The following is a 12,040-nucleotide window of genomic DNA, read 5'->3' as shown; positions in this document are numbered from 1 at the left end:
TATTTTTAATATAACTGGTTGGGTCGGTCGGGTCACTAGTTTTTGTAAACTGACGATACCACATCGACGGTCCAAAAGTCAACCGATGGACCGTCGACTGGACCGTTGATTGTGTATAGATTCAGGCCAAAATTGAAGTCATACGTGGGATCTACAAACATCATCGAAGGTCCGTCGATTGAACGAAGGCCCATCGTTTGGTTCGTAGCTCTTTGAACAAGATTAATTTTTGCAGAATTCATGGGTTTGAACCTTGCACATTGAACACCCATTAAGCTATTCTTTTGTGTTTTTTCTGGACACTTTTGAGAAACAGACCCTAAACTACACTCTAGCCAACACACTAAAAAAAATAACACATGAATATGATTAAACTAAAAACGACACAAGAGAATGCAAATGTTCCTAAAAAGAAAATAAAAAGCCTATTGTTGGCTAGAGGATATACCTTGGGTTGCCTCCCAGGAAGCGCTTGATTTAACATTGCGGCACGACGCAAGACCCTTGATTACTCAGACATAATCAAGGTGATATGCCTCAACCACGTCATGGTCACTCTCCGCATGCCCTAGGTAGATCTTGATTCTTTGCCCATTGACCGTCAACTTTGCACCCTCCTTGTTCTCACACTCAACCGCTCCATATGGGAAAACATTAGTAATAAAGAATGGCCCTGTCTACTTGGACTTGAGTTTGCCGGAAACAAGCGTAGCCTAGAGTTGAATAGAAGCACCAAGTCCCCAACCGCAAATTCTCCCTTCTCAATCTTTTGGTCATGATACTTGTTCATCTTCAATTTGTAGATGGATGAACTTTTATATGCTTTTTGGTTAAACTCATCAAGCTCATTTAACCCGTTAAGTCTCTTTTCTACTTCTTCATTCGAATCCATCTTAACTTTTTTTATCGCCAACATGGCCTTGTGCTCTAAATCAACCGGCAAGTGACAAGCCTTCCCATATACAAGTTGGTAAGGATACATACCTATGGGGGTCTTATATGCAGTCTGGTAAGCCCAAAGAACATCATCAAGCCTCATTGACCAATCCGTTCTATTAGCATTCACCATTTTCGACAAGATCTGCTTGATTTCTTTATTGGACACCTCACTTTCCCACTAGTCTGTGGATGGTAGGGAGTGGATACATTGTGGAGAACCCCATATTTCTCCAATAGCACTTTGAACAACTTGTTGCAAAAAGCGGGATCCCCCATAACTAATATGGCCCTAGGTGTGAAAAATCTGGAGAAGATGTTCTCTTTAAAGAACGCGGTGACACTCTTCAGTTCATTGTTGGAAAGTGCTATGACATCCACCTATTTTGACACATAATACATCGCCACAATAATATCTTACATACCATGAGAACTCACAAATGGGACCATTAAATTAATGCCCCATACGGCAAACAACTTAATCACTAGAATTGGATTTAAAGGGAGATCTTGACTCTTTGAAATTCCTCCATCTCTTTGACACGTATCACATGACTTGGCGAACTCATGAGCATCTTGGTAAATAGTTGGCCAATAATATCCACAGTGCAAAATCTTATGGGCTGTCAGAATACCACTATGATGCCCACCCACAAGCGAGGAGGGGCATATCTCCAAAACACTTAGCATCTCAACTTCCGGCATACAACGACGAATAAGCCCATTAGCAAAACTCTGGTATAATTAAGGCTCATCCCAAAGAAACTTTTTCAGATCATGCATGAACTTTTTCCTCTGATGGAATGACAAGTCCGAGGGGACTATATCACTAGCCAGATAATTTGCAAAAGTGGTGAACCATAAAATCAAGTCATAAGAAGCGGCTACTACATGCTCATCAAGGAAGGTGTGACCAATTTCATCCTTTTTACCCAACTCTCGCATAGCTTCATCCTCTAATCTTGACAAGTGATTGGTAACTTTATTTTCATACCCTTTTCTATCTTTCACCGCAAAATCAAACTCTTGTAGAACCCATCTAATCAAACCTTGGTTTTGCATCCTTCTTTGCCATCAAAAACCTCAAAGTAGAGGGGTAAGAATGCATTATAACTCTCGTGGAAACCAAATAGGAGCGAAATTTTTTGAAAGCAAATACCACCACAAAGAGCTCTTATTCTGTCACACTGTAGTTTTTTTGTGCTTCATTTAGGGGCTTACTAGAATAATAGATGGGGATGAAGGATTTTATCCTTTCTTTGTCCCAATGCCACACAAAGAGAAACCCTGCTAGTATCACACATCACCTCAAATGCTTTAGTGCAATCTGGCAAAATAATTATGGGCACAAACACCAACTTCTCCTTCAACTCTCCCAATGCCTTCAGACAAGATTCATCAAAATAGAATTTGCATTCCTTCTCAAGTAACTTGCACAGAGGGTGTGCAATTTTTGAGAAATCCTTAATAAAACTCCAGTAGAAGCCCGCATGCCCAAGAAAACTTCTCACACCTTTTACAGAGATGGGTGGAGGAAGTCTCTCTATAGCATCAACTTTTGTTCGATCAACCTCTATCCCCTTCTCTGAGATGTGATAACCCAATACAATACCCTTTTTTATCATGAAGTGACATTTTTTTCAATTTAGCACAAGGTTGCAATCTTCACATCTTTTGAGAACCTTAGCCAAGTGACTGAAGCAACGATCAAAAGAGTAGCCAACGACTAGAAAGTCATCGATAATCACCTCAATATTGTCCTCCACCATACTAATAAATATCAACATCATACATATTTGAAAAGTAGCCGGTGCATTACACAACCCAAAAGATATGCTCTTGAATGCGAGCATCCCTTAGGGGTAAGTAAAGGTGGTTTTCTCTTGATCCTCCGGTGCAATAGAGATTTGATTATAACCCAAATAACCATCAAGAAAAAAATACTATACTTTTCCTATGAGTGTATCTAACATATGTTCCATAAAGGTCATAGGGAAATTCTCCGTCTCAGTCCATGCATTCAGTTTCCAATAATCTATACAGACTCTTCATCAAGTCACCGACCTCATTGGAACAAGCTCATTCCTCTCATTCCGTACTACTTTCATTCCACCCTTTTTGGGCACACACTGAACGGGGCATATCAAACTACTATCGGCAATAGGATATATGACTCCGGCCTCTAACCATTTCATGATCACATTCTTCACTACATTTTGCATAAGTGGATTCAATCGTCTCTGGTGCTCAATAATTGGCTTGTGGTCAGGCATGAGTTAGATTTTCTGTGAACAAATACTGGGTGGGATCCTATCAATGTCCGCAATAGTCCTCCCAATGACCCATGTTAACCTCTTCAAGACTTCAATCGAACATTTTAATTGTTGCACATTCAAATCCGATGCAATGATTAACGGAAAAGTGTCATCTCTTCCCAAGAATACATACCTTAGATGAGGTGGTAGAGCCTTAAAATCTAATTTTGGGGCCTCCTCAATTGATGGTTTTGCAGGTGGAGACTTGCGATGCTTCATATCTAACTCCTATTTCTTTGGTTTTAACAAAAAATCACCTCGTTCAAGTGCCTCAACCACGACACATACTCTTTAATACCATCACTCTCAAAATTCATGATCACTGGCCCTAGTACCTCAACATGAAGACACTCTTCGATTTGCACCTCAGACGTACTCTCAACCTTGTAGGATATAGCAGATACCATTTGGAGCTTACCACTCTGCTTCATGGACCTACGAATGTTAAAAAATACTTCTTCATTGTTAAACCTAAACTTCATCTACCTTTTTTCCATATCACTAATGCGCGACCAGTAGCAAGGAACGACCTCCCAAGAATCATAGGCACCTCAAAATCCACCGTACAGTCTAGAATCACAAAATCAACAAGAAATATAAATGACTCCACCTGCACTACCACATCATGGAGTATTCCAATATGCCTCTTGACTGTTCGATCGATCATCAATAACCGCATCACATTGGACTTTGGGTCTCCCAAACCAAATTTCTTATAAATGGAGAGATGCATGAGATTTATGCTTGCACCGAGATCACATAGTGCTTTAGAAAAGTATAACAAACCGATGGTACATGGAATGGTAAAAGAGCCCAGATCTTCTGTATTTTACACAAGAGACCTTGTAGAAATAACACTACAATGCTGCATTCGGTCATCATCCTCTAAATTTATCAATCTCTTCTTCGTAACCATATCCTTCATGAACTGCATTTGTTGTAGAGCTTCTATCGAACGGATATTCATGGAAAGCTGTTTCAACATAGTGATAAAACACCGGTATTTACCATAATCAGACTTTTTTACCAATATCTGAGGGAATGGTGGTGGTGTTCTAGGAATGGGGATCACTTTATGGGGTACCTCTGCTTCTTTCACCACTTTGTCCACCAATTCACCACTAGTTTCAACTATCTCTTCATCGTTTCTGACCTCATCTTTTACTACAGAGGGCATATGTGGATCAATGGTTTTCTTACCCCCTCGAGTAGTGAATACCATGCAATGTCCATTATTTTTAAAATTTTTAATGGTATTACTAGGAAGAGTGCCCGGTTGACGTGGCTTCAAAGTATTAGACAATTGTTTCATTTTCAACTCAAGAAGCTTGATCGAGATTGCATGTGCATCCACCTTTTGCCCAATGTTAGCCAAATCACCTCTTAACTTCTTGGCATGCTCATCACTAGCATCAAACCTCCTCATCATCTTTTGCAACATATATACAACTCGCGCCACACTACATCCACCATCCCTAGGAGCAATTTCCCGATTTTGAGGCAGAACATAGGGCCCACTTTGATCGTTTCTGTTACAGTAGTTACCCCGGTTGAATTTGTTGTCGCGATTGTAATTTTCATCTCGAACATAATGGCCCTCTCTATTGTAATTCCTATTCCGACCTTGATTTCCTTGAACTTGGCGCCAATTCTCCTGATGGAGCCATGGGCATTCGTTCGAAAAACCCCCCGTCTTCTTATTCAATGCATAAAAATCCTTCTCAGAGTAGTAGTCATCCACTAGTGCTGGTGGTTTAGTCAAATAATACACCACATTTACCTTCCCTGCACCACCAGTGACATGTTTCAATACCAACCCGAGCTCAGTTCTCATTTGAGCCATCTGTTCACGAATTTCATCTGCGGCCGGGTTGTGTGTAGCTTGCACTACAAAGGTGTTTCTCCCAGTGTACGACCTTGTAGTGCTCCAAAACTTATTGTCGCGATCTCTGCATATGTGCACTCACCATAAGAACCCCCAACAATAGTATCAAGCACTGCCTTATTATTATTATCATCTTGCACCTGATAGAAGTACTCTTTCAAAGACTCATCATTAATGCGGTGGTTTTTGATACTTCTCATGAACGAGGTGAATCTAACACAAGAGCTACTCACCGAATCCCCGGGCAATGCCACAAAGTTTTTCACTCTATCTTTGTGGTTGAGCTAATTAGAATCTGGGTAGTAATATTCTAGGAACACATCCCTCTACTGGTACCAAGTATAGATCAAATTAAGGGCAACTCAATGAAACATATTGCGGCCTCTCCCATCAGTGGGAGAGGTAACACTCTTAACCCAGTGACGTCCATGTCCAAATCTGGCCTTCCTACATAACTCTTGCACATCGACCTCAGTTTGAAGGTGTGAGCATATGGATCCTCAGATGGTAGCCCCGAAAACAAACCTCTGGCGGTGAGCATCTGCATCAAGCTACTAGTTACCATGAATGTGTGACACTGTGGTAGAGGATGTAGGACAAGAGGCCCATCAGAATCAGTGTTGTTACTATTGCCCCTATAGAACTCTTGAAGGTGTGGCATGGGAGTTTGCCTCTTCAAAGCATCAACAGGGTTTTCCACAATCAGTTGGTTGTGAGAATTAACCGGTGGAGGAAGCAGGCGGTTGATCCTATCACCTATATTTGCGGAATTTTGTTGTTCATTTATTTTGTGAAGTGTCCGGTTAAGTTTAGAATCCAATAGGAGCGTCGGTTCTCCTCGGCTCCGTGTACTTGACATACACTAGAGATAGACATGACACAGAAAGTAAAATTAGGAAATTGTTGAATAAAATTTGGTAATTTTTATATGATCTAAAAACCACTTTCCCCGACAGCGGCGCCAATACTTGATAATCTCAAATTATACTTCCCTAAAGAAGTATAAGTGATCATATCAAGTAAAGAACCCAAATATTAGGTTGGGATCGATCCCACGAGGAAAATAATTTAGAATTAACTTCAATGTACGCTTACTTCTATTTGGTCAAGTCCTTCCCGAAATCTAGTAATCAAAGGGGGGGGGGGTTGTGAAACAAAAATACTGTAAAATTGTGAAATCAAACAAGTAGCAAGAGTGAATTATTGGTGTTTATCAAGTTGTGAGAGGAACTACGGTTTAAGTATTTTCCATAGGTTCATAAATCCATAATCCTAGCTATAACAATTATTTGCTAGTGTTTTGCATGCAAAGTGATAAGTTATATGTCTCTAAATCCTTGTTACAATATTTAGATAATTTCACCCCGTACCTTGATCCAGCTACGTGTGTCTATGTTACTAACCTTTACCTTTACTTCATATTAAGCATCATATTGGATGTATGACTTAGTTATTACTTTGTACCAACTAAAACTAACCTATTATATAGTATCCACTAAATGTATGTCCATAATTCTTTTCCTATTAACTACCCCCTTGGTCCAGCAAGTAGCAATAAGGCGAGTTCTAACGCGTGCACTCGTTAAAAAGAATTCTAAACAAAAGAATTGTCGATGCATTCAATAATTAGAGAATTGTTATTTAGCTAGGTTTATTTTGTTCATCGCCCATGGTTCCAAGCACCCTAGTTGTGGATTTTGTTACCCATGCACAGAAGAACACAATTCATAGGTTATAAATAATAAACCATTAACTTACTTTGACAAATGTGAAAAAAAATCCAGAAATTCAACTTGAAATCACACCATTATCTTATAAACCAACTCCGGAAATTTAAATTAATGACCAAGTTGCAAAGACAAATCTCCAAGAACAAAACTAAGAAACTAATAATAGAATCCAACCCCAAAAACGAGGTTTTACACCCTATTTATAAAAAAAAGATTTCTCAATTAAAAGGAATTCAAATAAAGAAAGTTTGTCCAAAATACGGCTTCAATCAACGACCCCCACAGACGGTCCGTCGATCAAAAGACGGACCGTCGACTGCCTCCGTAAGTCCATACTTAGCATCTTTTCTCAGCCTTCACTTTGCATCTTGTCTGATCAAATCGACGGACCAACAACACAGTCTGTCAATGTCTCTTTTTGTTCCGTACTTAGCATTTATTCAACATCGGGTACTTGGACATTCTCTGATAAGATCGATGTTTTGACAGGACAGTTCATCGATCAACCGATAGACCAATGATCCTTTAGTAGCCCCACCCTTAGTCAGAATTCCCCGAGTTGATTCCAGATGCATGAACCTCCAATCGATGGTCACCACATATGGTCCATCGATGGGACGACGGGCTGTCAATGGACTTCGTGGGTCACCTCTTCACTAATTCTTCACATCCTTCTGCATTTTGGTTTTGGACAACTTTCTTGCAAAACAAAGATAAAAACATATTAAAATACTACAAAAAGTCTCTCGACAAACACATCAATCTTAAGGAAAAAACATTGAAGGTACCGTGAAACCACGGTACATCAATGATCAAAGTGAAGAAGGATTGATATTAATTGATCTAATTTCTTCTAGGCTATCAAGTATCAACTTGTGATCTTGATGTTGGGATTGTTGCTGTATGACTCGATTATGGTTTATTGTCCTTAGATACGACCTATGAGTATAATGTGATGATAATTAGGTATAATTGATCTAATATGAATAGATAACCATCGAATTGGTAAAGATTAACTTGGACTCTTGTAGCTTATAAACTGAACATTGTATTTATATGACATGATCTAAATGTTAGGGTGATAAATCATAATTTCTTTTGAGTAACATTCTCTTTAGCAACTGCTCTACATGGGTATTGTTGATAAACAAGGTGTATTGATCAATGATGATGAATGGGTGAGAAATTGGTACGAATGCTTGTCTCCTCTACTTTTCTTTTAGCATTGTAATTGATGAAGCCTTGTATAGAATTGTGTGGTATGGTCCACTAATGATGGTGGTGTTTACTTTATTTTCATTATATATGTGTCGACCATGGCCTTGAAGGCAAATAATGAATGCATGAGTTTCTGGTTATCATGATCATATTATGTGAAGCTTATGCCTATTTTCCTATTCTAGTTGTAATTTAGGTTGTATGGCTATTGTATAAACATATGTATATTTATTTTACGGTATAGTATAGGTGCTGCCACTAATAAGTTAAAATGGTTAATAATCCCTTACCTATGTACCCTATGTGAATGCATAAATAGCACAAGTTAGGAGTCTTAAGTGTAAATGAAGTTGACTTGTCTCCTATACTATTGTGTGTTGTGTGGTCTATGCTTGAAAGAGTATTATGGTCTAAGAGGTATGCTGCCTCAGTGTGTTGTTGATAGAAATTATGTAATCATGTTCACCAATGTACACACACCCTCAACTTATATGCATGTTACAAGTAGTATAAGTCATGTTGTCTAAATGAAAGGTAGTTCTCATATTCACAAGTATCTACTACTATGCATGTTAAGCTTATGTCTATGAAAGTATAATATGTGTTTCCTTATGTAGGATGACTTTATAGGTGTAGTAGTATGGGCAAGGGTATAGGACATTGCGTATGCATTTCACATGTGTGCTTATGCATTTCACCTGTGTGCCTTGATAGGATAGTTTCTAGTTTTTGTTTCTATGTGCATGAATATGAAAGTATGAGCATGTGTAACCTTAATGTGTTATGTGAAAGGATAGCTCACATATATGTATACACAGACACATGAAAGATAATATAGTCAATATAGGAGCCTTGAATGGTGTGCTCAAGTGTATACTAAACTATATAGTTCTAATGATATCTGCTATGACCATGTAAAAGGATTTCTCACATGATGTAGCTTGATGAAAGGGCTTCTCATCTATGACCAATGAGCTGAGCATATAGAGGGTTAATATCCTAAGCCTATGTTTCATAAAGAATTGATAATAAAGACTTTTGCTATAAAAGGAACTTAGCTTAGCACTGAGTGAGATTGTAGATTAAGGGGTGGAACCTTCCTAAAGAGGGAAGGCAAAAGGGTCCTCTACGGTCCTCATAGGGTGGATAGCCTCATGACCCAACAATGGGTGTAGAGTTGATGTTTACATGAAAACCCCAAGTTCAATAAACTACGCTTGCCACATAAGATCTATCAAGATATATCACCTAATATTCTAGCATGTGTTAATGTTCTACCTTTGCTAGGTAGGAACACCTTCCATTGGTGTAAGACTCAACAACACCAAATTCCATGTTTAGCACCCATGGTCTTAGTGTCGGTTAAGGCTCTAGTTTCCCTATAGTAAAATGGACAATGGAAGTAAATCACTGGGATCTTATCTAGGATGACTTAAGGAAGGTTATGTAGGATAGATGGAAGTAATGAATCCATATAGACATTGCACAAATAGCTCCTTAGGAAGTCCTAGTAAGGTGAACTAATGTGTATGATTATGAGTATGTCTTTATGCATGACATGGTAGTATTTGTCTACTTGTTATGAAGATGTGCATGGTATGAATCTATAAGATGTGATCTTATCCTTATATGCACTATGTTGGTCTAAATGACTATATGATGAAGGTCCTGTATTGACCTGAATGAAGTTTTCTTCACTTACTTTTTGATGTATGAATTAGATGTCAAGGTTTGTGGTATCATGAAAGGTTTACTAAGTATGTGTTGGGTTATGGGGCTTCACATTTGCATAGTACTAGTAGACTAAGATTGGGGTCATGAAAAATGTCTTATAATGAGGTATATGAAAAGAAGTAAATATATGTGTAAATTGGTGTAACTTACTGTAAAGCCTATAAGTCTTGACTTAATTGTGTCTATGATGTATTATGCTTATATGATGATATGTGTTGGCTTATGTAGGTTGTATGCATGCTCTATTTGTGACCTTAAGGTGATTTATTGCACCAAGTATCACTAGAGGGTTACTTGGGAGGTTAATGAATATGAGGGATGATAGTTCACTGTTCCGGGAAATTATCTCACTGTAATGTGACTTAAAAATGTCAAAAATTCTATATATGATTTTATATGATGTTCGACCTTTGAAAATGTTTATATGAAGTATGTGAATGTTATAAATGCTATTGGATAAAGATTTTATGAAGATCTACCCAAAAAGGCATGAAGTTTGATTTCAAGAAAATGTCCCTTTTAAATGCATATTTTTGCATGGTTTCCATACTTACTGCACTCTTGTACTAATCTTAGTTTTCTCTACTTTTTACGCAAAGTGTAGGTTATGGATGCTCAGAGGATACCTATTTGATTGAGGAGATTGTATGTGATTCCCAAGCTTAAGGAAAGAAATCCTTAAGTCGAACGATGTCCTAATATTGTTGAGCCTACTGTAAGGTTTTATGAGTTATATACTTATATCTTATGTAGTAAGGGCCGTGTCCCTAATGTTCTCCAATGTTGTTGACTCTATGATGGAAAAGAGACTTAAGGTCTAAATATGTATTATGACTTATGTTTTATATATGTCTGAAGTAAAGTTTCTAGCATATGATGTGCTATGAAATGTTTTTAAATTTCTGCTAAATTTACTATTAAAATGTGATGAATGGTAATTATGGGATTGTATAAGACCTTCGAGAGGTCAAGTACGCCATTTTACTTCAAAGAGGTGCTCACCGGTTGTGACAAAGTCAGTACACCCAATGTCGGTGCCCTCTCTAGTACATAATGAGAATGAAACTACTCTATGGGAACTAAGGTTAAGCACCAAGTGAATATGGTAATATGGTCGATATATTTGAGTATGAGGCTAGAGCGCAATGAACCTATTTTGATATGCCCTAAACCATGTGCCTACATTGATGTGTACTAGCTCTATCCATTGAAAGTAGGAATCCAATTTATGTTATGGTGAAAGAACACCAGATTCCATTTCTATTTTTCATGGTTATGTGAGTTAAGGCCTATTCCTATCATGTGGGATGTTCACTCTAGTTACTTCATAAGTACTACAACGTGTAGGTAGTAGTATGTGATGCCATCTACACAAGGCACGAGTACGCATTGAAGGTGCTTAAGTGAGTTGCCTAAGTCTTAATGACTAATGTGAAGGTCCTCTAAATGAAGATAATAATGAATGGTGACATTATATTTATAATGTGATGCACGTTTCTCCTGTATTAATTAAGTGGGTTACTTAACATGCTATGTTTAAAAGAAGAGGTTCTAATCTAAACGTAGCCTTGAGGATCACTTGGGTGGGGCATGAAGAAGTAGTATGACCTTCCAATTTATGAATTATTTAAGGGTGTCTTCGGGTAACTTTTGATAGAGGTCCTAATATCATTAAATGATCCACTGAATGTATGTATCATTGTATTTCATGTTGCTACAAGTTGAAGTATCAGTACCTAAGGTGAAAAGCTAATGAATCGATGAGATACTGCGACTTGCATGTTGGTTGTAACTTATACTATGTCTTTATTGTTTACAAATTCATAGAACTTTACAATATGGCATAAAAGCATGACTTTCAACTGCCCCTTTTTAGCATGTTTTAGCTTGGTGATCATACTTAGTGCTTAATTGTGCTAACACCATCTTCTTCATATTTTTAATACAAAGTGTAGGTTAATTGTAGGTGGATTATCTAGTTGAAGAGTTGGATATGTATTATCAAAGACTTGGATCGTCCTCATGAATTAGAGGGCAAATAAATTCTCATGATTCTTTTTTTTTTTGGTAATAGATTTTTTTGGGAAGGTAAAGTGGACGAAATTTTACTTCGGTTTTAATGGAATAAAAAGGTAGTTTTTGATTCATCCTAGAAAATCGTTCTTTTTTTCTCGAATTTGTGATCCACGATATAAATAAATGAATATATATATATATATATA

At 37.8% G+C, this 12,040-nt stretch overlaps 1 protein-coding gene across 1 annotated transcript; it reads right to left on the bottom strand.

Annotated features, from left to right (window-relative positions):
- Nucleotides 1–601: 601 nt before the first annotated feature.
- On the bottom strand, nt 602–1,069 carry LOC107022822. The gene has a single exon (XM_015223409.1). The coding sequence runs from the start codon at nt 1,067–1,069 to the stop codon at nt 602–604; it is 468 nt and encodes a 155-aa protein (XP_015078895.1).
- Nucleotides 1,070–12,040: the final 10,971 nt, after the last annotated feature.

The sequence above is a fragment of the Solanum pennellii genome, chromosome 1 (assembly GCF_001406875.1).
Source record: "Solanum pennellii chromosome 1, SPENNV200".
Lineage (NCBI taxonomy): Eukaryota > Viridiplantae > Streptophyta > Magnoliopsida > Solanales > Solanaceae > Solanum > Solanum pennellii.
The sequence above is the reverse complement of the archived record's forward strand: the minus strand, read 5'-3'. Positions and strand labels throughout refer to the sequence as shown.

What these genes read in the sequence shown, in the direction of transcription:
- LOC107022822 (XM_015223409.1), bottom strand. Translation starts at nt 1,069, where the DNA reads ATGGTGAATGCTAATAGAACGGATTGGTCAATGAGGCTTGATGATGTT.